This window comes from Lucilia cuprina, chromosome 6 (assembly GCF_022045245.1).
Source record: "Lucilia cuprina isolate Lc7/37 chromosome 6, ASM2204524v1, whole genome shotgun sequence".
Taxonomy (NCBI): Eukaryota; Metazoa; Arthropoda; class Insecta; order Diptera; family Calliphoridae; genus Lucilia; species Lucilia cuprina.
Genome location: NC_060954.1, coordinates 33,434,290 through 33,461,653, shown reverse-complemented (window position 1 = coordinate 33,461,653; position 27,364 = coordinate 33,434,290). Strand labels below are relative to the sequence as shown.

At 28.4% G+C, this 27,364-nt stretch overlaps 2 protein-coding genes across 3 annotated transcripts; both read left to right on the top strand.

Moving 5' to 3' along the window:
• Window positions 1-3,252: 3,252 nt before the first annotated feature.
• On the top strand, window positions 3,253-6,434 carry LOC111675411 (protein late bloomer). The gene is made up of 5 exons (XM_023436178.2): window positions 3,253-3,424; window positions 3,555-3,728; window positions 3,811-3,963; window positions 5,937-6,134; window positions 6,191-6,434. Exons 1-5 carry the CDS (start codon window positions 3,365-3,367, stop codon window positions 6,263-6,265), a joined length of 660 nt encoding a protein of 219 aa, XP_023291946.2. The 5' UTR covers window positions 3,253-3,364; the 3' UTR covers window positions 6,266-6,434.
• A 7,090-nt stretch (window positions 6,435-13,524) lies between these two features.
• LOC111675382 (polypeptide N-acetylgalactosaminyltransferase 3) lies at window positions 13,525-27,286 on the top strand. Of its 2 annotated transcripts, XM_023436138.2 has the most exons (7): window positions 13,525-14,173; window positions 17,534-17,631; window positions 19,770-19,950; window positions 25,364-25,533; window positions 25,601-26,058; window positions 26,123-26,914; window positions 26,982-27,286. In XM_023436138.2, the coding sequence occupies exons 1-7, from the start codon at window positions 14,037-14,039 to the stop codon at window positions 27,141-27,143; spliced, it is 1,998 nt and encodes a 665-aa protein (XP_023291906.1). In that variant the 5' UTR covers window positions 13,525-14,036; the 3' UTR covers window positions 27,144-27,286. The 2 variants fall into 2 exon arrangements, with proteins under 2 accessions (XP_023291906.1, XP_046810106.1); XM_046954150.1 differs by lacking the exon at window positions 17,534-17,631 and having other exon boundaries at window positions 14,041-14,173.
• The last annotated feature ends 78 nt before the right edge of the window (window positions 27,287-27,364 follow it).

Below are 27,364 nucleotides of genomic sequence, written 5' to 3'. Positions count from 1 at the left end.
TTTACTAAAACTCAGGAAAAATATTTTAAATATTCTTTAACACAAGCCGAAAATAAAAGTACAATTTCATGTTTATTGTTTTTTTTTATACAATTGCCAAAAAAATATTTTTGTGTGCGATAAATGTTCTTAGACCCTTTGATACGATAAATAATCAAAATTAAGACCATGTCAGATGAGAATTTCAACATATCTATTAACAGCTTAATAATAATTAAATAAAGTTATATTTTTATTGATGACTACACTTTGAAAATAATTATATGATAATGTAGATTATTAAATAATGTTAAAAGAAATTAAGTTTAAAAAGTCTATCCAACCTTAATCACTACATGTGGAGATGTATGCTTAATAATTTGTATTAAATTGTGTTTCTCATCTCAAGTGTATATTTGTACCTAAAGTTATGTACATAAGTACATTCGTACAACATAGATAAACATACATACATATTTGTCACTTTTGTTGAAGTTGTAAATTAAAGTAAATAATTAGAGAAGCAAACTATTGTTAATTATGTTTATTGATACAATTCACATCAATGATAAAGAAAATTGTGCATCTGGATACAGTGAAAGAAAATTTTATTTTAAGATAAGCTTCAAAGATAATTTACAGAAAATAAATATAAACGATTTTTTACAGATGATATTCGAACAACCAATAAAATACAAATAAAAACATTCTAAAATGTCTCCCATATAGAATATTATACATTAAGCTTATGTATGTTTAGTTTCTATATTCAAAAGTATAATATGAAAAATACAATTTGGAATTATGAAATAGTGGAATAAATTTTACGTTTTTTAAAGGAATACATTCTTCGAAAATTAAGTATACAAAATATTCCGTGTTAAAATCTATAAATCACAGATATGAATTTACTTGTTCCGAAAAAATTGTGCTTTCAAACAGTACCAAACAATTTATCCCAATATGATCCTTAGTACTCGAATTCCAAAAAATATACCAATATCTTATTTAGTTTATTTACTCTATTTTTCAAATTTTTAAAAAAATTAGCTCGATCATATACATTCCTAAGCATTTTCGGTTAAATAATACTATTTAAACAAAATACTTACCTCTATATTCATAAACGCTTGATGAAGTTATTGATGAATTATTGTAAGAATTTTATATGGGAAATGTGAGTAATAAACCAAATATTAGTGATTAATATCTTTATGAATACGGTGGTTACTACACAGAGAAAACAAATTCGTTGTGATAACCGAATTTGTTTCCTATCGAATTCAGTCGATTGGATCTGGATTGAAATTTACAACTGAAATATTATTTATTAAAACCCAATTTGTGGATTATGTGTATTTTAAAATATATTTAATTTTATTTAAAATATTTACAATAAAATATGAATTTGTATAAACTTTCAAAACTTATATTTATAAGTTGATGGTTGATGATGAAAATTTGATATTTATGTGCCGGGGATTTTGCTCTTCATCCTGTCCAACATGTCCAAAGGAGTACTACCTTTCCGCAGCTGTAAAATTATGAAAACTTATAGAAAATAACACAAAATAGACTAGAAGATATAAAACATACTAAACATTACCTTTTCTATCCGATCTTTCCGATTTTATTTATGCTCAAATGTAATTTGGCTTTTTTTAAATATAAATTCATTTTATTTTATTCATTTTTATATACGTCAACTAAAATTACCAATTTATTGGTTGTGAACATCGAATTTGGTTACTTTAATCATCATTCAATTTTAAATAATTTTTCCATTGATAATTGGTTGCAGTGCTCAATATTTTTTACTCTCTACTATTTCGGTTGCAACGACTAATATTTGATGTTCTGACGTTTTAATTCTAAATAAAAATCAACTTCATTTACACTTTTATGGACTTTTTTGTTTAAAATTTAGGGGAAATTTAAACCAATCATATAGAAGTTTGTTTATAAAATTGATATGTATATCAATTGATTTCATCAATCATGAATTTCATTTTAATGTTGGACATTGAAGTCATTTTCTGAAGGGGCATTGATTGGAGCTACCCGATTATTTAAAAATTCGGCGTGTTTAAGGCTCTGTGCGAATCCATGGGTAAAAAAGAAAATTAAATACATATCAACTAATTATTCTCAATCTCAATTCGCGTACCTAGTTAAAAAGGGACTTAACTCAAATTTTATTTTTTCGGATTTATGTCCTAAAGCTTTAAGTTTAAGCAATGAAATATCAATGTATTTTGTTGTTGATAACTGTTTATTAACATTATTCATAAACATTTATCAAAGTTTATAGAACAAATTTTGTAAGTATAAAAATTTGTTTATGTTTTAGAATTTGAAAAAAAAACTTCTTCTGATTTGCTCGAATATCGAACTTCGGATTATGGAAAGCTTTTAGTTAACTAACAAGTTGAATTGTTAAAAAAAATAGTAATTGAATGATAGATACTTTGTAATTTAAGTTACAAAGCTGTAACTTTTCGATTTATCAAACATTTTTTACTCCAAGTATATTCTTGTTTACCAATTTTCAACCTATTCGTAGTTCGAGGATTGCCCTGTTAATTTAACAAATTAAATTTTATTAATTAAATTAAATCATCAAAATTAAGTAAATCGTCACTTGCAAATTATATAACAAACGAACAATTTTTTTTTATTAATTTGTATTCTGTTTACTGTTGACAGAATTTAATCTAGATAGATTTGATTTCTTTTTTCAGTGTAGTAGCTATTTTTAACTGATAGTTAAACATGACGCGAGAAATGTTGAGCTATTTTGCCATATCTTTGAAAATGAGTAAAACAACTAAAGGTAATAGCTGCCCCATTCTAGAGTTCAAAAATATTTTTTTTATGATTTGGTTTGTGGTGGCGATTATGAATGTTGAAAATTTAGAAGATACATTTCGTTTTCAATAAAACATTATAAAATCTAATTTCATCGCTATGTTAGTATTTTAAAGCTAGCTGTTAGCGTTTAAGTCATTTTTAAATAGGACCCAGAAAACATACTACTTTGGGGGTATACAACCAATATTTCTTCGTTTTACAAATCAATATACCTCTGATCTTTTTGATAACACATAGTAACAATACTAGAATAGGGCTGTTCTTTCTTATCAGTTTGGCAAGTAACTAATAACAAACTAAATAATTTGTTGTTATTCTTTTTTATAAGCTATGAATTAAATAATTTTAATAATAAATGTACTTATTATGACAACAGAAAATGAAACGATGAATTTTTTCACTTTGGAACGGCCAGTAACATAAACGCAACCGTGCGGTTAAGAAGAGAACGAAATCAATTGTTATATTAAATTAAATAATACGAAAAATAATAAATATTTATTAAGAAAATAAAATGAGTTGTGGATCTTCAACATTAAAGTTTACATTATTTATATTAAATATTCTGTGCTTTGTGAGTTTAACCAAATATTAATTTTTAAAACGATTATAATGATTAAAACTGAGAAAAAAATAAATAGTTTTTAATAAGTGTGTTAAGTAATTAGAAATATTGTTTGTTTGTGTGTATTTATTAAATTCAGATAGTTGGTGTCCTAACACTCTCAGCGTGTACCTATGCTCTAATTGAATTCGATGGAAGTGAAGCTATTAAAATACCCTGTATATTGGGAATAGTTTTGAGTTCGATATTATTTTTAAATAGTATTTTGGGATGTTGTGGCATTACACGCAAATCGATACGTATTACTTGGATAGTAAGTTCCTAATGGGTTGAAATGTCACACAATCATTATATCATTCTGAATCTTTCACTCTCTCTCTCTCTCTCTCACACAGTATGCCATTGTAATGCTGATTTTACTGTTGGGTCAAATTGCTGTGATATTTTTGGAACCAGTTAACTTTAACAACATTGCCAATGAAATAATTAATAATGTCTGGAATTCTGATATAGCGAACGATTATACAATGACAATGTATGAAATGAAGGTAAGCACTTTAATACTCGAAACAATCATGTTATTCAGTAAAATTCAATTATAAACAAATAATAATATTAGTCGACAATATAATATCCCAGGTAGCATTTGAAAGATTGTTGGATGATTAATCAGTAAACTGATTCATTTTTGACTCCTTTTGATGACCTAAAAGTGATTAATAAGTTTAACGCTTAAGAAATGATTCGAAAATGATCCCGATTTATGATTGAAAACTGATTATTACAAAAAAGCAATAACAAAATGTATAGCAATCATAAATTGATCATTTTGCTATTTAATATATGATGGGTTTAAAATCTTATTTTGTGATCATATTTCAAGCAGTTGGAAGATGTAAAATGGTTGTTATGTATTTTTTTTTTTGTTTGCAATAAAACAGCAACACTTAAAAATGACTCGAAAACGATTAAAAAATAAGTCGAAACTGATTAGAAAAGGGGCTCAAAATAGACTCTTTTAAAAGACTTGGCAAATAATTTTGTGTGGCCTAAAATAAGTTGATATATTTCTCATTTTGTTTATAGAATTAAATATATTATTTAAATTAATTCGGTTATTAATGAGTTGAAAAACGAGTCAGAAATGATCAGAAGTTGGGTTCATAAACGACGCGTTCAGAAGATTCGCGGGTAGGGTACCATTTTCTACCAACGAATGAGTTATTTATGATCAGAAAATGAGCGCATATATGATCATTTTAATCGTGCATTAATGTCTCGAAAGTGATCAAAAATTTCAAAAAACGCTAGCATGGATTCTATGTTAGGTACGGTTTTATTTGTTTATTTTATTTTATGGTTTTAATGAGATCATTATCCTAGAAGGAAGAGATTTTTACAAAATTTAGAGACTTTATGAGCTACGTACCAATATAACTATTGACTTGAGAAAAGTTTTCATATAATGTTTAACAAAGCTTATATAAGGTTATAAACCCAGTAAATTTCCTAATATGTCACTACATATGGACTTAGGTTTTTATGGATCAGTGTTATTATTAGGCAAAGATCTATGTTTGTAAGTTACGCCTCTTTTGTATTTAAATTGACGATACATAAATTTTTGGAGTCTTCAATATAGACCGCTTTGTACCCCATTTTAAAGCCATCCATTTATCAACGGATTCCGCTGGACCATGACGAAATTCTAGACATATTATGTGTCCAGTATAAATACATTAAAGACCTATATAAATATCCGCTTTTGGTTAGTAAGCCTTTAGCTGCAAGTAGCGTCTCATATCTAAAAGTGTTTCAGAAGCATTGGTTGTGCTCATGACACCACAAATACCCAAGCAGCATGTACGCTGAATTTCCAGCAGTAGTTTAATATTTGTCTTGTTACCAAGAAGTCCACCAGATTATTGATGCCTAAGTAAGAACTGGTCTAAATATACTAAGGTTCCATTTCATGCCTATGGTATCCTACAAAACGCTCAGCACCGATTTTCCGCTAGACTATATACTAGACTTTAGATATTTGAATTTATTTTTTAAGGTCGTTTTCTGAAAATCAGTACTTTTGTCAACCAATTAACAATTGTATCTCAAAATAAGTTTTAATTAATAAATAAGAGTAAATTTAGAAAAAATACGAGCTTCTATGCTCTTTTCGGTGCTTGGGTTATATTGAACCTAGGTTAATTGATGGACCAATTTTAAATATTTTCAAAAAACTTCGTCTTTAGTATATTTGAAGTTCATAATTAAATTTTGTTAAATTATATTAAAAAATGCGAAATTAAGAAAGGTTTTTATTTTTTCAATCATGCTATACCTTTTTATGGAAACACCCATATATGTATGTACACCCAAGATCGATCTCACAAAGAATTTTATAATTCTATATAAAAGTCTTTAGTTTGAAGCAAATTTTGTTGTACTCAATTCAAAAACTCCAATTTCGGATTATGTCAATCTTGTAGTAAATGTTATGTACTTATACTTATTTTCTTTACAGTATGAATGCTGTGGTAAATTTGGACCAGATGATTATGTAAAAGAGGGACACTCAATACCATTGAGTTGTTTTCAGAACAACAACAACACACTTGCAACGAACCTATTTACCGAGGGTTGTGTTACAAAGTTGACAGAAATGTATTCCCTAAATCAAAGAATTGAAGAAATTTCTGACTGGACATTAGTTGGTCTAGAGGTTTGTAGATTGTATTGACAAATCTATTTCTAGTAATTATGATTATATTTTTACAGGGAGCTTCAGCATTCGTGGCTGTTATATTGGCGATAAGTTTGAAACATATTCAAAGGCGAAAATTATATCATTAACTATTTATTTGATCATTCTTAGATTGTAAATGATATATATTTTTGAAAAAGAAGCTTTAATCCAATTACTTTTCTGTGTATGTCAGTATTTTAATAGCTTAATTGTGAAATATTTATTTTGTAATATTATGGAATTAATAGAGAAATATTTATTTACTTGTATATATTAAAAGAATTTTCGTTTCAATTTCCCAAACAATGAATTCCTATTAAATGTTGGACTCGAATCTTTATAATATTTACAAGTAGGAAAGTATAGTCGGGCATGGCCGACCATATAATACCCTACACCATGAGTATATTTTTAAAATTTTTACTTTTTATAAAATTTTTATTTTTTGTAAAGAAACTTTTATGTGGAATATTACCATAATTCCAAAATATTTAAGCCATTTATTGATAAAAAACTAAAATTTCTAAAAAAGGCTTTATATAGGTCAAATATGGGCCGATCCTCGGTAAATTTGGGAAAAGGATATATTTCTAAATAACAGTTAGTTTTGTTGGGTTTCATTGCGATACAAATGGTTACAAGTCAATTTTAGACGTTTAAATCATTTTTTTAAGGGGGGTTTGTATGGGGGCTAGGGTCAAATATAGGCCGATCCTTACGAAAATCTGCAGTATCATTTATACTTATATAAAACTTATTTGTGCCAATTTTTAGAGAGATAGCATAATATTTGACGTAATTATAGCATAAAAAGTTCAAATCGGGAGGTACGGTTGTATGGGGGCTAGGTGAAATAATGGACCGATTTCAATAGGCTTCGTCCTTGTGCCAAAAAACATGCTTGGTCCAAATTTCATCAAATTATCTTGAAAATTGCGGCCTGTACCTTGCGCACAAGGTTTACAAGGACAGCCAGCCAGCCGGACAGACGGACGGACATGTCTTAATCGACTCAAAAAATGATTCTGAATCGATCGGTATACTTTAAGGTGGGTATTGGACCAATATTTTTGTATGTTACAAACATCAGCACAAACGTATAATACCCTCCCCACTATAGTGGTGTAGGGTATAATAAAAATAGAGTTTAATTCGTTTTAAAATTATATGAAACTTTTGGGAAAAAATCCCAAATTTTTACTTCCTTGTTTTAAAAAACACTTAATTTTCAACGAAACTTTAAAAAACAAAGAACAATTTATGTTAAAAAATGTCTAAGTACATTACAGGTGAAATGATTTACAAAAAAAACGACTGATGGTCAAATTGTTTTATTTTCAAAATTTAATTTTGAATTATGTCTGTTAGTTTAAATTATAACAGTTCGCAATTTCCATGTTCGTCAATGGTATACAAATTTTAAATTGACTACAGACCAATAGATGGTGCTGTACATTGAAAAACAATGACAAAATTAATTTTAAACATACTTTTAGGAAGAAAAATATATTACAGTTAAAATGTTGTTGTGTCAGGCACTTATATGACCTGTGAATAAATAATTTATAAATAATACCAATATTTATGTACATTTAAAAAAACAATTATTGAATTATTGAGTCAGTCTTGAAAACTAATAGTCAGAGAAAGTGAAATTCTTAACAAATATTTCAGCAATACAATAGAATTTTTTAATTTTTTTAAAACAAAAAACTTTGAGATGATTGAAAAGTAAATACAAAATGTTTGCATAATTTATCTAATACAGAACCTTAAATGATAAAACTATAAATATCCACCATAGCATCCAAAGATATTTTCAAGTTTAAATCAAGTTTTTTTCGAGTTGTACAAAAATATGTATTTTATAATAAAAAAACTAAATAAGATAAATATTCAAATTGATAGAGTTCATAAATAAAAAATGAAAATTTAGGCGAAAAAAACTAAATTTTCTAAATTTAAAACTAAGAAATAAATCTCGTAAAATTTGTTCACTGGTCAGCGATTAAACCAACTTCTTTTGTAACATTAAAAAACAGTTAATTTTTTTTAAGCCAAATAATATAAACACTTATATGTATATAACGTTTACACTTTAAAATGTACACATAATACAACTCCTTTTAACGAAGAAGTAAAAAAGCCATTAAAATCATATTAAATATGGGTCAGTATTACACAGTAACAAGTAAGAGTTCTATATTCGGCTGTGCCGAATCTTATATACTCTTCACCATGATGTGTTTAAAGCCTTTTGTACCTTTTGAAGAACGAAAAAGTACCAAAAAGTCCCCATCTATGGGTCCTCAGTTAATCCGGGCCATACAAACTTAATTACATGTTCCTAGGTTCAATATTGTAGAAATTGTAAAAAGTACCTTTTGAAGTACCAAGAAGTCCCCTTTTACTGGTTCTCACTTAATCCGGATATACGAACTTAATAACATGTTTCTAGGTTCAATATTATAGAAATTTCAAAAAGTACCTTTTGAAGAATGAAAAAGTACCAAAAAGTACCCTTTCATGGGTCCTCACTTAATCCTGGCCATACATACTTAATTACATGTTTCTAGGTTTAATATCGTAGAAATTGCAAAAAATACCTTTTGAAAAACGAAAAAGTACCAAAAAGTCCCCTTTTATGGGTCCTTACTTAATCCGGGCCATACATACATAATTACATGTTTCTAGGTTTAATATTATAGAAAATTCAAAAAGTACCTTTTGAAAAACGAAAAAGTACCAAAAAGTCCCCTTGTATAAGTCCTCACTTAATCCGGGCCATACATACTTAATTACATGTTTCTAGGTTCAATATTGTAGAAATTGCAAAAAGTACCTTTTGAAAAACGAAAAAGTACCAAAAAGTCCCCTTGTATGGGTCCTCACTTTATCCGGGCCATACATACTTAATTACATGTTTCTAGGTTCATTATTGTAGAAATTGCAAAAAGTACCTTTTGAAGAACGAAAAAGTACCAAAAAGTCCCCTTTTATGGGTCCTCACTTAATCCGGGCCATACATACTTAATTAAATGTTTCTAGGTTCAATAATGTAGAAATTGCAAAAAGTACCTTTTGAACAACGAAAAAGTCCCCTTTTATGGGTCCTCACTTAATCCGGGCCATACATACTTAATTACATGTTTCTAGGTTCAATATTGTAGAAATTGCAAAAAGTACCTTTTGAAAAACGAAAAAGTACCAAAAACTCCCCTTGTTTGGGTCCTCACTTAATCCGGGCCATACATACTTAATTACATGTTTCTAGGTTCAATATTGTAGAAATTGCAAAAAGTACCTTTTGAAAAACGAAAAAGTACCAAAAACTCCCCTGTTTTGGGTCCTCACTTAAACCGGGGCCATGCATACTTAATTTCATGTTTCTTAGGTTCAATATTATAGAAATTTCAAAAAATACTTTTGAAGAACGAAAAAGTACCAAAAGTCCCCTTTTATAGGTTCTCACTTAATCCAGGCTCTACATACTTAATTTCATATTTCTAGCCAATGACAACGTAACGTTACGTGATGTTCTTTCTTTGCTTTGTGTTTATTAACAAGCAATTACAATAACAAAACAATTTACCGTTTGATGCTCCATTTTGTTTTTGTTGTTTTATTATTTCTGCATAAGCATGCACGAAAAATCTAAATTTTTGATGAAATTTTCAGAGGTGTTCTCGGATTTTTACTCATATCTTCGTTATTTATGGACCGATTGGACTGATTTTAAATAGCGTTCTATTCGACCGTATTTCCAATAGAATTATTGAAAATTCGGATCTCGCAGATATCTGGGGTCTTCTGAAAACTGATTTCAACATACACACAGACAGACAGACAGATAGACAGACAGACAGACGGACATGGCTAAATCGACTCCGCTATCTGTAAGGATCCAGAATATATATACTTTATAGGATCGGGAAATTATATTATAGAAATTACAAACGGAATGACAAACTTATATATACCCTTCTCACGAATGTGAAGGGTATAAAAAATATACAAAAAATTTTAATTAAAACAAAATAGTCTTAATAAACATTAATAGCAAGATCAAAATAACGCGTGGTGTGTAACTTGTAAAGCGCAAAAAATTTGAAAAGCGTAAAACGCGTTGCAGTCTTAACGCGTTGTGTGTACTTCCACCTTAAAAGAACGATAAAAACTAGTTGATAGATATTTATAGGTTCTCACCTAATCCGGGCCCTATATGCAAAATTTAATGTCTCTAGGTTCAATATTATAGGAAATTCAAAAAGTACTTTTTGAAAAACGAAAAAGTACCAAAAAGTTCCCTTTTATGTGTTCTCACCTAATTCTGACTCTACATAATTAATTTCATGTTTCTATGTTCAATATTATAGAAAATTCAAAAAGTACCTTTTGTAGAACGAAAAAGTATTCTTCTTGCCTAATCCGGGCTCTACATACTTAATTTCATGGTTCTAGGTTCAATATTATAGAAAATTCAAAAAGTACCTTTTGAAAAACGAAAAAGTACCAAAAAATCCCCTTTTATGGGTTCTCACCTAATCCGGGCTCTACATATTTAATTTCATGGTTCTAGGTTCAATATTATAGAAAATTCAAAAAGTACCTTTTGAAAAAACGAAAAAGTACCAAAAAATCCCCTTTTATGAGTTCTCACCTAATCCGGGCTCTACATACTTAATTTCATGGTTCTAGGTTCAATATTATAGAAAATTCAAAAAGTACCTTTTGAAAAACGAAAAAGTACCAAAAAATCCCCTTTTATGGGTTCTCACCTAATCCGGGCTCTACATACTTAATTTCATGGTTCTAGGTTCAATATTATAGAAAATTCAAAAAGTACCTTTTGAAAAACGAAAAAGTACCAAAAAATCCCCTTTTATGAGTTCTCACCTAATCCGGGCTCTACATACTTAATTTCATGGTTCTAGGTTCAATATTATAGAAAATTCAAAAAGTACCTTTTGAAAAACGAAAAAGTACCAAAAAATCCCCTTTTATGGGTTCTAACTTAAGCCAGACTCCACATACTTAATTTCATGTTTCTAGCCAATAACAAAACATTAGTGCTGCTCTCGCTCTGCTACTCTTGCTCTGCTGCTCTTGCTCTGCTTTGCTTTTATAAACAAATTACAATAACAATATTTACCGTATTGTTATGTATTTTGTTTTTGTTTTTTGCAGTTTCTGTCTGAGCATGAATAAAAAATCTAAATTTTATATGAAATTTTCAGAGGTTGTCTCGGTTTTTTGCTCATATCTCCGTTATTTATGGACCGATTTTGCTGATTTTAAATAGCGTTCTTGCCGGTCGTATGTCTGATAGAATTATGGAAGATTCGGATCTCGCAGATATCTGGGGTCTTCTAAAAACTGATTTCAACAAACATACAGACAGACAGACGGACAGACAGACAGACAGACAGACAGACAGACAGTCAGACAGACGGACATGGCTTAATCATCTCCGCTACCTATAAGGATCCAGAATATATATACTTTATAGGGTCGGAAAATTATATTATAGAAATTACAAACGGAATGACAAACTTATATATACCCTTCTCACGAAGGTGAAGGGTATAAAAATATTGATTGATATGCAGTGTAATATTGTATAAACAATACACGTTTTTATAGAAATATATGTATAGACGTTGTAATAATCAAAGAAATATTTGCCATAAATTCTGCTTATGAAATTTTATAAGATGATTTCAAGATTGAAAAAAAATTAAAAGAAGTAATTTTTAATTCCTAATTTTCACTTTCTTTTCGGTAATTTCAATAATAATTAATTTTTCTTATAAATAAAATGTAAACAATAACGTTTAATTTTAATATATGTATTGATGCTATAAATAGTTTATTAATTCATTCCCAAAATATGTTTAAGGTGATAATTATTTTGCTATTTTATTAAATTTACATTCAATTTCCACAAAAATATAATAAATCTAACAGCAATAGCATTTTTTTGTAGAAAGCAATTTATCAATGAAATCAATCTCTTATGTCTTTTCTCTTTTTGAAGTACATAAAACATTGATATCAATTAACGAAATATTTGATAGAATGTGAACGTATAATTTTTTAGGTTTTTTTGTAAGTTTTTTTTTAAGATTGCTGATAATTTTGTAAATTTTAAAATTTTTATTACTCCTATATATTTATATAATAATTTTTAGATATTTTAAAAGTTGTGCGTCTAAATTTGAACATTTCTTAACTGATTTATTGGCCTCCGGTAGGTTAGTGGTTTTTGTTCTAGTCTGGTAGAACGGAGGTGGTGGGTTCGATTTCCACCCGTGGCACTGGTTAAGGAGCGCACAATAGGCCCGATAGAGGCCTATGATTTGATTTGATGATTTCAAACTAACTAACTAAATAACTAACTAACTAACTAACTAACTTACTAACTAACTGATTTATTATACTATAAGAATACATTAATATTTGACTTAACATGAAATCTATTTTTTTTATTTTATTTCAAAATAAAATGTAATCTTGTATTGGATACGTGATATATCAGAAAATTAATAAAATTGGACTTAGAAAAAATGTTTAGTGAATTATAAAACTATATATTATATATTATATAAACTATATATTATATATTATATATTATATATTATATATTATATATTATATATTATATATTATATATTATATATTATATATTATATATTATATATTATATATTATATATTATATATTATATATTATATATTATATATTATATATTATATATTATATATTATATATTATATATTATATATTATATATTATATATTATATAAACTATATATTATATATTATATAAACTATATATTATATATTATAGTTCGTGTATGGAACTAGATCGGCCTTTTGATTTATAATTTAATAGGAGCGTCAGGCAATTATGTATAACGAAAGCACTCAATTAATACAAAACAACTGAAAAAAGAGGTTTAATGTTTTTATACACTTCATCTTTCTGAGAAAGGCATATGAAAAGTTTGTCAGTCCGTTTTTAATTTTTTCAGTCAATTTTCCGACTCTAAAATTATATACATACATTAATACCCACAGGAATATCCCATATCTTTTCAGATGTAAAAGAACGAATTAGATGGTTCGTTACGGAACGTAGAAACTAATTGAACCTTTACGTGTTAGCCACAGAGTTGCTTATTTAAGTGTGTTAAATCATAAATACTACAATATTATTTTGGTCCTCTTTTTAGCAACCACTCAAAAATTATTTATTTGATGTCATATTTTATTTACAATTTTTCTAAATGAATAAATACAGATGTTTTTTTTTATAATTTGCAAATATATTTTATTAAAAAAATTAAATTAAATGGACACTAGACGAAGTACTATTTGTTTTAGTTTCTATTGTCTTCAAATTATTTAAGAAAATAAATGCAAACAGAGCAGTGCAAAAAATGAAAACAAACTAAATAAAAAGCTGTTTTGTTGATAAACAAAAGATCCAGGTAGCAGCGACCATCAAGAGAACTGTGGACGGACAGGCAATTAAAGCGGTTTAGACAAAACGTTAGTGGAGCAACAACAACAACGTCGTATAAGTGAGCAGCACCAAGAGAGTGGCCCCACATTCGGTGGTAAACGGTCAAAGCAAACACATCTTGGTGTCGTCTAGTTGTATATTTTTTTGTAGTTTCGTTTATTTTTGTTTTTTATTTTCGATCGGTCGATTTTGTCTTAAACATTAACGGGGTATATACACACATATACATACGTTAAGACGCGCTCGTTGTTCGTCGGTCTGTCTTTTAGTTTTACAAGTTAAACCAGAAGTGAAAAAGAAATTTGGCCAAAATATCGCCAACAAAAAGAAGTTTATTTACACGTAACATAATGGGTTTACGATTTCAGCAATTAAAGAAATTGTGGCTGTTGTATTTGTTCCTGTTATTTTTTGCATTCTTTATGTTCGCCTTCAGTATTAATTTATATTTAACAAGTATGCAGCCTACACCTGGCCAGGAAATACTGTAAGTTGCATCATAGACATAGCGTTTTTTATTTTGTTTTTATTTAATAAAATATTCATCAAATTGTAAGTTATTTGTTGTTGTTAAGAAGCTAACATATTGTTGTGGTAGACTCATTGGTAGCCGGCGGATATTTAAACGTCCCTCACAGTTGACTGAGCATCTAACAAAAAAGCAATGAATGCATAGCATACGTAGAAATCGCAAAACAATGCAATAAAATGTAAATTATGGAATAATTTTGAATAATTCCAATAATAACAAAAACCAATGTTTTTCAAAATAAGAAAAAAAAGAAGAACACTTAACATTAATTTTGAAATCAAAACAATTGATTCATCCATCAGCCTTGTCCAAGATTTAAACCATTTGATTGTTGTTTGTATTTTTATAGATTGAAAAAATATTTATTAAATTTATTTTAGTACTAATTGATTTATTATACCCATTACAAATTAAAATTCGATATACAAACGTCTACTGACTACTCTATGCATACGACATTTATGGAATCAATCAGTGTATTGCTGTATACATTTATGTTAATTAATTTAACATTTATTGCATTGTTGAACATAATATAATAATTGCTTTTTAAATGCATCACTATTAATGGAGAAAGAGAAAATGATCAAATTATTCCCTAAGATCTAAATGAAAATGAGTATTTGATTCCAAAAAGTCCAAATCTGTGATATAAATATTATAAATTACTACAAAAACTTTATAAACCGTTTATTGTTATGAGAGTTTTTTTTTATTAAGAATATTACAATAATTTGGATATACAGATATTAGATATTACTGATATTAGAAAACTGATTTTTTAATTTTGTATAAAAATTATTAGATTGTAAATTTGGTATTTGCAAAATTTTTGAGTTTATAGGCAAGGTTTTCATTAAATGTTTTATTGAAAGCAATTTTAGTGTTTAAAATTTTAATGAAAATTTTAACATTAAGACCAATAGCACTATACATTGAATATTGGTATATTTAGAGTGATATAGTGGATGTCAAATAGCTGAATTCAAAAATCGATATAATTTAGTTTTTGGTATTTTAGATAATTTCAAATGTAGATAACAAAGTAGTTATACTTTGGTAGATAATATTAGTATATTTTATTTTTTGTATTTACCCATGTCATTGTGATTTTAAAAGTAAACGTTATTCTGGTGCACTATTAATGCATCTCACATAGATCTAAAAGAATTGTAAAACTTTGGTGTATCTCTAGTCCTTGTACGAAGTAATCAAAATAAAGAGTTTACTAAACAGCACCTTATTTAAAAATATCAAAGCCATTATATACCAAATACAATAAAGTCTAAATAACGCAATATAAATTTAGATTTTTAAAGATTGTCCTCCTTTAACATTGACAAACGTAATGTGTAGAGATATTTAATCAATTTTAATATCTGAAGCAATTTGGGGAAAAGATCTGTTATACAATTAAATTTACCGAATTTGTATTGCAATTTTATTAATAATTGCAATTATTTTATTTGTTTCAAAATTAGGAAAAAAAGAACGAATCTGAAAGAATGAACACAAAATATTAGTTTTTGTAATATAAACTATCAGTGCAAAAAAATTGTATTGATATTTATTTAAGATGAGTGCGACCTATTTCATAAATTTGCAAAAATGCGAAATTATTTGTTTATTTACTAATAGCATGAATCGATTTCATTGATAAATTGCTTTCTACAAAAAAATGCTAAAGCTGTTAGATTTATTATATTTTATGAGAAATAAATGCATATAATGAATATGTGTTTGTAAATTTAATAAAATAGCCAAATAATTATCACGTTAAAAATATTTTGAGAATGAATTAATAATAAAAATAAAAAAGCATCAATACATATACTAAAATTAAATATTATTTGTTTACATTTTATTTATAAGAAAAATTAATAATTATTATATTTCTATGATTATTACAAGATCTATACATAAATTTCTATAAAAACGTGTATTGTTTATACAATTTCTATATTACACTGCATATCAATCAATATTTTTACTGTGTAATACTGACCCATATTTAATATGATTTTAATGGCTTTTTTACTTATTCGTTAAAAGGAGTTGTATTATGTGTACATTTTAAAGTGTAAACGTTATATACATATAAGTGTTATATTATTTGGCTTAAAAAAATTAACCTGTTTTTTAATCTTACAAAAAAAGTTGGTTTAATCGCAGACCAGTAAACAAATTTTACGAGATTTATTTTTTAGTTTTAAATTTAAAGAAAACTTACAGAAAATTTAGTCTTTTTTCGTCTAAATTTGCATTTTTTATTTATGAACTCTATCAATTTGAATATTTATCTTATTTATTTTTTTTTATTATAAATTACATATTTTTGTACAACTCGAAAAAAAACTTGATTTAAACTTGAAAATATCTTTGGATGCTATGGTGGATATTTATAGCTTTATCATTTAAGGTTCTGTATTAGATAAATTATGAAAAAATTTTGTATTTATTTTTCAATCATCTCGAAGTTTTTTGTTTAAAAAATTTAAAAAATTCTATTGTATTGCTGAAATATTTGTTAAGAATTTCACTTTCTCTGACTATTAGTTTTCAAAGTTTGTTGTCTTCTTAAGACTGACTCAATAATTCAATAATTGTTTTTTAAATGTACATAAATATTGTTATTATTATTAAATTATTTATTCACAGGTCATATAACGTTTATGTCTTTTTCACACTCTATGCAATCAATTTTTATTTGTTACTATTAATATGTATTTAAATTATTATAATTATTAAACATATAAAAACATCATTCATGATCAAACTAAAACACTACCACTTTGGTATCATCAAATGCAAATTTAGTTAACATACATATGTACATATCAATTCTTTAACTTGTTTTTTTTTTATATTGAATTATTTGCCACATATTATTCATTACTACATACAAAACCACCGAAGTCTCTTTACTTCTTCTCGCCTTTATGTTTATATTCTACGAAATGTTGAGACATTTGCATGATAATACAGTTAAGTAGTTTCTTAGTTTGGTTAAATAGCGTTTAGTTTTTAGCGCTAACATGACTTGAGTCGAGTTCATATTAGGCCATTGTTTTTATTTTAAAACTACTTCTACTATCACGGTTACTCACCATGAGTTTAAGTAGTAGTTTTTTTTCTTTGTTATTGTGTTCACTATTGTATAATTCCCCTCTCTCTCTAGCTAGCTATACGTTCTCCCATAATCTGAGGTCGATCATTTTTTGTGTTTTCAATAAACATATGATCTTCTTCATTTTTTTGTTAATCATCATTGTTTTATTTTTATATATTTAATTAACTGGTTTTCTTGTTTTGCAGACAACCGAAACCACCAAAAAAACGTTCAATTTGGCCTATTAAAAATGTTGTCGCCCATTATATAGGCAAGGGTGATATATTTGGTAATATGACCGCTGGTACGTACATACTTCATATTCTTGTTTATTTATTTAAACTACTTTAACAATAACATAAACAAAAAACAAAATATAAACACTAACCAAAAAAATTAAGACAAGAAATTCAAAAAACCATAACAAATTTCTTTGAAAAAAAGAAGTAGTTTAATGGTTTCATTATATTTGAATCTGTAACGTTGTGTTTCATAATTAAAACAACTAAAAAATAATAATAATGAAGAGGAACTTGTTATAGCCATAAGCAGCTTTTATTATAATCTTTCTATGTATATACTAGTTTTTAATTATTTCATTAAAAATCAAGAAGTTTCTGTACAATTATTTTAGTTAGAATCTTGAAATGAATAAAATAATTTTCCATGTTTTTATTCAGTTAAATCTCTTCCGTTATATTGTTATAATAATACTTGTATTTGATATTACATCGAATTGCATGTGTTACTAAAAATGTAAAATATTTTACAGTTTTGTTAAGTAAATTTTTAGAAACAATTCATATAACAGAACAGAGACAATTTATTTTACTATTTGATAGTTAGAAAGATTATTTTTAAAAGATTTAAATACATTAAGCGAAAATATGCTAAATATGAGAATATGAATTTTCCACTCAAATTCTATCAACTTAAATCTGGTGAATCGCAAGGGATTTTCTAAAGTATCATTGTAATGACTTTAAAGGCGAGTTTTTCTGATAAAGATAATCTTCATTCTTTGGTTAAACCTGGTTTAATATATGTTTCGTGTTTTTCAGTTACCAGTAAAGTTACTTATTATCCTAGTTTAACTGAGTGTAATTGGCCAATTAAACTCAAGTTATAAGTGAGAAAACACAATTAACAAAAACAATAATATACTGATTCCGGAAGAACAAAAACATAATATTTTAAGTAAATTGCTATTTTCTGATTTGTTTTATTTCATTAATTATTGTTTTAAATGTTTATTTAACATTTTTACAAAATTTTCCATTTTACAAAAGTATTGTTTGCAAAAAACAGCTGTTCATTGTTTATGTTTTTGAGTGAAAACTCGGCAATACTAACAAAGTTAACTGAGCTTAAATCTACAACTGAAAAACACAGTTATCGGTTAAAGTCCGCCTAAATTTGTTCCGAGTTTCATCTAACAGCAAGTTAAGCCTAGTTTAACTGATGAGTTTTCCCCTATTGACTTTGTACTCTAGATCAGTTGCAAAAAATATAGTCTGCTGTTTGAAAAACCTACAAAAACCATTTGTGTAACATAACCGATTACCTTCAACTAGGATTCTCAAACGGCTCATGTGTAATTCTAACAGGAATCTAGTTACTTTGTTATTGAAACTGTTGCCTTCGAAAATCAAATTATGTCTTCCTAAAAAAAAAATAACATTAATACGGATATCTATAAGTCAACATATGTCGCTATCCATCAAGTAAACTTAGGACCCTCTACCGAATTCGTTTTTGGACCTATCAATAAAAATTTTACTCATTCAAACTTTAAACAAAATAAGAGAAAATCTATACTTTAATATTTTGTTTATACACGTGTTTGCAGACTAATAAATAAAAAACTAAAAACACCATTATGCCCACGCTTCTATTGTTAACTAAATGCATATTTTTATGTTTAGTAAATCACTTTAAAATAGCTCAAGTTCAAATAGCTAATTTACGTCTCGATTTACGTTGTTGTTTTCTAATATTTTGGTTTTTTATTTTGTTCTCCGTCTAGCCACACTATTAATTAAAAACTTAATCCTAAATTGGAATTTTCCTTATTTTTTAAAATGCAATAATATTTTTAATAACTTGATTATGACTCTATATTGATGTCTTTTTATTAAAATATTTTATTATTGATCTCTTTAAATTTCAAGGTTTTAGTTTTAAAAGGGAAAAATATTTTCAAATTCAAATTTATTAGTTGTTGAAATTTAAAAATAAATGCATTCGATCAAACAACATTTTGTTTTACCATTTATGCGTGTGTTTATATTAATGTTTAGCAGAAAAAACATATTTAATACCATTTAAGAAAAAGTTGTCTTATTGTTTTATCTGCATAATTTAAAATTTTCCATAAATTTTAATTAGAAAATAATAATAATTATCAACAATAATAAAAAAAAACATATTTATTTTTTTCAGATGACTATAACATTAATTTGTTTAGTCCCATACAAGGAGAAGGAGCAGAAGGTCGTCCTGTGGTTATACCATCTAGAGAACGTTATCGTATGCAACGTTTTTTTAGACTTAACAGTTTTAATATATTGGCCAGTGATCGTATACCATTGAATCGTACACTCAAAGATTATAGAACCAAAGAGTAAGTCCAAAATTTAACAATATTTAAAGTTTTAAAAGTAAAACGCAGTTTTTTTATTTTAAAATTATACAAAAACAAAATTAAGAAATAAAAAGTTATATTAAGTAAATAACAATAGTTAATAACTTTGCAGAAGAAAAAAATATACAACAACTACATTTAAACGCTACCAGTTGTCAGCTAAATGTAGCAGCAGGCTGCTGTATTGTTTTGTTTTCAATGCAAGTCATTGGCTTTTTACCACAAACTATAATTTATTTCTGATTTTTATTTTATTTAATACTTATAATTTTTAATAATTTGTATAGTTTTTTTTAAGTTTTTTTTCGGAAATCTTAAATTTACGTATTTTTTTTTTTAAATTACTTTGCTTTGTTCAAAATATTTGTATTTATTAATAATATGTCTGCTTATTACTTAGTTTCTCAGTTATTGTTCAAAATATTTGTTAATTTTTATATATTTTTTATGTTAGTTGTTGATATTATGGCAAATGTTTATAATCATTTTAAATGATCATGTTAAATTATTAAAAGACGTTTAATGAGGCTGCTGCTATTACTGTTGATGATAATTACTTTATTTTTTTTCAGGATTATTTTGTTTTTATTATTTGCTTGTTTTCAATTGTGGAAACTTTTCTTAAATTTTAACTACATAAATAATTCTTAAAATAATTTGTTTATCGTTTTATTTTAAAAATAATTCTTAATTACATAAAAGTTTAATTGGACTCGAATTAAAATTATTTTTATTTGTTTACATTTTATAAGATAAAATTTATTTAAAAAAAATAATTGAAAATTATTTCTGTCTGTAATATTTTAAGTATGCACATTAAATTAATTTGTCACAAAAACGTCTAGACATTGATATGCACCATAGAACAGAATGGGTGCCTTATCAGATTATTTAACGATAACCTTAACTCCATTACTTCTAAAAAACAGTTCTGTGCAACATTATTGTGATTCCAAACTACTATTAAAGAGTCTTTCGGAAACAGAACAAAAAATTCAATTGACGATATCTCATCAAATACAAGAGAATTGATAAAAATTCAAAAAGTATTCTTAAAACTATGACAAAGACATAATATATTAAAAGAATCAGTTTTTGTTAATTTACGTTATTATAAGCTTCAGCATGAGACATCTTAAGGACAAGGACACGTTAGACTTTATTTTAATATAAAGGTAGTTTCATGCTATTACAACATATCAAATACAGTGTCCAGTTGTTCATTCATAGGAAAACTTAACAGTAAGCTTAACCTAGGGGCATCAAACAGTTAGATTCGCTAAACCATCTAATTTGAGCTATTACTTATAGTTCAGTAAGGAAAATACTAATAAAGGCATCTCTCCTCATAGCACCATTTCCCTTATGTCCAGAGAGCTATACTTGCATTATCCTGGAATGTTTCGCAATCTCATTCATTTTTATACTCTGCACCACTATGGTGGGAAGGTATTATGCGTTAAGAAAATGTTATGTTAAGAAAAATCGACAAAATTTAGTTATATAAAACTCTAAATGACGCTGCCGATGTTCGCAAAGATCGGGCCTTATTTGACCCAAGCCGTCCAAAAAATGAATTAAAGTTCAAAATTCACTTTACCATTAAGTTCATGATGACGTAAATACCTCTAACAAAATGTAAAAGGAAAAATATTCCGGAATTAAAATAAAAAACAAATTAAATGCTTTATTATTAAAAAAATAATCCAAATTTTTAACTACTCACTGGTGTATGGTATCATATGATCTGCCATGCCCTACAGTACATTCATACTTGTTTATATGAGGACAGCAAAGCCGTGACCTGAAATCTAACGGGTATCAGTTTGAACTCGTTTGCCATTGCATAAGGCGATATCATTAGTTCCAAGGTTAATGTTCAATACAAGAAATTATTGCACTCTGCGAAATGACCTTCACTCTTCGTCACAATGTGACATAATTAAGTAGGATCTCGATTGAAAATGTGGAAACTGCGGTGGCAGCTATTCTATATATACCGCTATTGCACTGTCTATAAAGAATTACTAAAAAAATTGAGAGTGCGACAAAAACAATTGAGAGATGAAATAGTTGTTACACCACCAGTCAATTCTGACTTGGCTAAAAATCCACCCAACTCTACAGATGTCTTTCTTAAGGAAAGTACAACAAATTTTCGTCAAAATGGGAAGATAACTGAGCCATAAGACTCAATTTTAAAAAAATGAGTAGTCCAAAACCTTATGTTCCTTAAAATATGAGATAGTTAAGAACACTTACAGAAGTACTGACAAACTTTATGTCGTCCATGCAATGATCCAAATTCTTCTATCTAGAAAATGAGTTATTAAAATATATGTTTCTGGAATTCAAAGGCTTTAAACCGACATCAATAGGAATTATTAAATTTCATTTTAAACAATAACATTGACGTAATGTTAATTTCGATCTTACAAATAAATACAATTTCTACATTTTTATTATTTTATTTTACAAACCATCCTGATGCTAAGGCACATGTTGGCAGTGGTGTTTTAAGTAGAAACCGTCTGAAACACTACGCTCTAGATGCGTTTTTAAAAGTTAACATGCATGCAACATCTATTCGCGTTGAATGCTTAGCTAAAAAAAAAACTACCATAAGGTGTATACGTTGCCCACTACGCTTTTCAATGATCAGAGAAATATATGAAGAATTTTTTAACTAACTGAGAGATCGGTTTCTAGTTTTCGGTGACTACAACACTAAACACACTTACTGGGGTTCAAGTTTTATTAATACTTACAACAAAACACTTTTTTTAGACTTTGTTTCTCCTGGACATCCAACTTAATGGTAAACTAATCCAAGGAAATTCCCGACTTTCTAAATTACTTACTTAATAAAGATTAGTTCTACAAATTTGGATATTGAAAGACTTCTTCTCGATTAGAGATAATTCGGAGGATCGTGCCTTTCTTGAAAGTTTGACAAATATACAAATGTCTCCTTTTGGAGGACAACAAAAAATATAAGAGGCACCTCTACCGGTGATTGAATAGAACCTGAGCACAAAATGATATGTAAAAGCAACTAACCAAATGCCAGGACAACACAAACACAATGTATTTAATATACAAATTCGAACCGTCTGGTTTTGAAGCCAATTACAGAATTACCTACTTGCATTAGCGGCATCAATTTTTACTTGGCCAATACATATAGGCAGGTATTGTGGGCACAAATACTTTATTTTTAAATTGAAAAACTTATTTCCAGCTTTAAGTGCTAAAATATACATATATAGAATGATTTTTGTCGGGAATTTACCACTGTGTAGAGTTATAAAATTTTGCTTGCGACAGAATCATTTAATGGCAAATAAAGATGAGAAACATGTAATAAATTTTTGCACTTGTAACAATAATACTAATAATTTTAAATGTCGTATAATTATAACTTCTGTGAATACAAATATGTACATTTTATAAGTTTTTTCTACGACATACTATCGTAATAATATATGCATTGAAAAGTGTTTAGTATTTATTTCCTAGAACAATTGGCAAACTACGGTTAGTGTTAGTGAGTAAGTAACTGAATAGAAGAGTGAGATTTTAACATTTGATTATATAAATATTAAATAATTTAATTATTTTATTTTTTTTTAGTTTTACATATTATAAGTAAAAAACTTTATTTGTATTTATTAAAATATTATGTGAGATCTAAAAAATAGTATTATGAGCAGTTGAATATCAAATATTAAAAAGGCAATAAGCCAAATTTTATATGAATTCAAATATGATTTTTAATTGATATTCAATATTTAAACTTCAAAGCAGTTATCACATCAGTAGACATTATTCTGTACGAAGTGGGTCTATTTGGCCAGAGTTGTTGTTGTAACAGTTCAACTGTGGCCGATAGTTCTTTCCTGAGGAAAAAATGCAGCTGTCGGTGGGTTGAGTAAAGATCCAGCTGTTTGCAACAGCTAAAACTGTACAATAGTTTCTCAAGGGGGTATTACATCAATGTCCAGGACTAAAAATGCGTACATCCATTGGAAAAATGAAGAAGTGTTGGCTGAGCAATTAAATATGTGTAGTGGCTGTCATGAGGACCTTGACTACAGGCAGGACATTGGTTAAGGGAAGGCACGGTTTATACGTGACTAGTAGGCATTAGGAAGGTTGATCCATCCCGATCTTAGTTGTGCAAGAACTACTCTTGTTTCCGCGGCAGGTTTTCCTCTATGTCGGCTATAGGAGGTCGCCCACCGCCGCCAAGTACGAAATTCCAGCGGTATTCTGCGGAACTTATGGCGTCTCTATGAATATAAATCTACCGCATACAAGAATTTATCTAGTTGATCCTGCAAATACCTGTGCATGTTTTCCTCATATATACGAAGATCCTTCTTGACATGTATCGGGGGAATTGGGATGACTCCTCCGGTGTCATTTTAGGAGGAACTGTTTTTCCTTGTACAGGTGATATTTTGAGGTAATTTGTAGGCAGCTCGTTACAGTCCTTATGGTGGCATTTTGGCAGATTTGAATATTTCTCTACTGTGTTCCACTGAGCAAAAGTGATCACATTGGAGCAGCCAATGACCGACCAATAGTTTGAGGTGTAGCTAAAATGGTTTCCTCATCCATAAGCCAATGTTGTTGGCAAGCGCTTTGAGAACCTTGTTTATACTTTGCAATTTGTGCGTGAAAATAAGCTATAAAAAGTGACCCGAAAATCCGAACTTATTGTAGTTCTTCAAGTGATGTAGCCATAGCTCCTTATCATCATCGCTAACACCAACGTAAAACGTAAGAAAGTCATGCAGACTCCCTGGCATATGTATTGTCTTTTAATCAGAGACAATAGCTACGGAACTGATATGTCATATCAGGATGCTCTCGGAGCATCGGTTGTCCCTCCTGGTTGTAGATTGCAGAATGGCCTCAAGGACATTTTGAGACTGTTTATATCGTTTACCGGGCACTGTCATTATTATAGGTTGATATTCGAGATAATACGTGACATCATTAAACAGTCCTAAAATAGTTAGTTGGTTTGCAAAATATCAAAGGACTTATTGATAACACTTGACATGAAGGGTTATTTATGGATATTGGATTATATTACATTTCTTTCTTTAGAACTTCTTGAGAATATACATATTTCCATTCATCTTTCTTCTCTAACTATTTGCTCTCTTTCTTGATTTTGATTATGTTGTTTCCCTGTTTTTAGGTTTCCAATGATTGAATGTGCACTTTTTATGGTACATAATCCTTCTTAACCTTAAACTTTTTATTGTTCTATCACAATAATATTTGACATACAAATTTGATATCAAAATGGAAATTTAAATTAATTTGTGTAATTAACTTTTTTTTAAGTTCTATCTAATAAATTCTTTTCGTCTTTTAGATGCCGTGATATATCATATAAAATTCAAGAGTTGCCGACAACATCGGTTATTATTGTGTTCCACAATGAAGCTTGGTCCGTTCTATTAAGAACACTAACGAGTGTCATAAATCGGACACCCAGGAGACTTTTAAAGGAAATAATATTGGTGGACGATGCAAGTGATCGATGTAAGCATTAAATAAACATTTATTTAAATAAATTCAATTCATTGCAATCTGTTGTATCTTATTGTAGCTTATCTGAAAAAGCAACTGGAAAGTTATGTTAAAGTATTAACGGTACCAACTCGCATCTTCCGTATGCCAACACGAGGAGGTCTGGTGCCTGCTCGTTTAATGGGTGCTAAACATGCACGCGGTGATGTCCTAACATTCCTCGATGCTCACTGTGAATGTTCGAGAGGATGGATGGAACCGTTATTGCAGCGCATTAAAGAATCGCGCACTAGTGTCATATGTCCAGTTATCGATATCATATCTGACGATAACTTTAGCTATACGAAGACATTTGAAAATCATTGGGGAGCATTTAACTGGCAGTTAAGTTTCAGATGGTTTTCGAATGAACGAAAAGGAATGTCATTAAAAGATAATCCTACTAAGCCAATCATGACTCCTGCAATGGCGGGAGGTTTATTTGCAATTGATCGCAATTATTTCTATGAAATGGGAGCATATGATGAAGAAATGAAGGTAATTTAAATATCCTTAAAATTTTTCTAAAACATTTTTACCAATTTTTTTAATTTTTCCATAGATTTGGGGTGGTGAGAATGTGGAAATGTCTTTTCGCATTTGGCAATGTGGCGGTAGTGTAGAAATCAGTCCTTGCTCTCATGTTGGTCATGTTTTTCGTAGCACTACTCCCTATACATTTCCTGGTGGCATGAGCGAAGTTTTGGGTCAAAATTTAGCTCGCGCTGCCATGGTATGGATGGACGAATGGAAATATTTTACAATGCTCTATACAGCAGGACTTACAGTTTCCATGCAGGATAAAATTAATATTAGCAACCGCTTAGCCTTACGTGAACAGCTGCAATGTAAACCATTTTCTTGGTACTTGCACAACATTTGGCCCGATCATTTCTTTCCCGACCATGATCGTTTCTTTGGCAAAATCATTTGGTTGGATGGCGAGACAGAATGTGCTCAGGCCTATAGCAATCATATGAAAAATATACCTGGACGTCTTTTATCTCGTGAATGGCCAAGAGTGTTTGATGAAATCGAAAGTAATTCAGAAATGTTTATGAGTTTAATCGATTTGGATCGAGATAAATGTTTGAGACCAGCTAAAGATGATGCTCCACGCACTTCTGTGCAACCGGTAACGGTGGGAGATTGTAATGCCCATTCTCAAACCATGGACATATTCGTTATAACTCCCACTGGTAAAGTAATGACAAATAACAATATTTGCCTGACTTACAATGAACCCAAACAAAGTGTAATAAAAATGCTAAAAAATCGCAATGCAACAACATCAAATGTACATCTAACACCCTGTTCGAATGATCCACGCCAATTGTGGAATTATGATATGGATGTAAGTTTTAAAAAACTTTGTTTCATTATTAGTTTAATGCTTATGAGAAATTATATTTTACTTCCAGACTCAACACATAAGTCATCGCAGCAATCAACTTTGTTTAACACTAAAAGCAACCGTGTCGGTTAAAACGCACTTGCAGGAAAAAATAGTCGTGGCCATGGAATGTAATTTTAATGATATTACCCAAAAATGGGGACTTATACCACTGCCATGGAAAATGTAAAATTATTTATATTGCCAAGATACCACCACTGTAAATTGTAACTTTACACCGAAACTAAAATTGAAAAGAATATAATGCAATTAATTTAGAGCAATTAGACAATTTTTAGAGTAAATTACAAAAAAAAAAAAAAAAAAAAAAAACTTCAATTTCTACAACACCAGCGAATACTAAATGTGATATTTTTTTATTTGAATAATATTGATGGTGATGCATGATTA

Excerpts from the sequence above, each read along its gene's own strand:
- LOC111675411 (XM_023436178.2), top strand. The coding sequence starts at position 3,365 with ATGAGTTGTGGATCTTCAACATTAAAGTTTACATTATTTATATTAAAT. Across the intron at positions 3,425-3,554 it reads TATTAAATATTCTGTGCTTT|ATAGTTGGTGTCCTAACACT; the intron begins GTGAGTTTAACC and ends TATTAAATTCAG. Across the intron at positions 3,729-3,810 it reads CGATACGTATTACTTGGATA|TATGCCATTGTAATGCTGAT; the intron begins GTAAGTTCCTAA and ends TCTCTCACACAG.
- LOC111675382 (XM_023436138.2), top strand. The coding sequence starts at position 14,037 with ATGGGTTTACGATTTCAGCAATTAAAGAAATTGTGGCTGTTGTATTTG. Across the intron at positions 25,534-25,600 it reads GGACGATGCAAGTGATCGAT|CTTATCTGAAAAAGCAACTG; the intron begins GTAAGCATTAAA and ends ATCTTATTGTAG. Across the intron at positions 26,915-26,981 it reads TGTGGAATTATGATATGGAT|ACTCAACACATAAGTCATCG; the intron begins GTAAGTTTTAAA and ends TTTTACTTCCAG.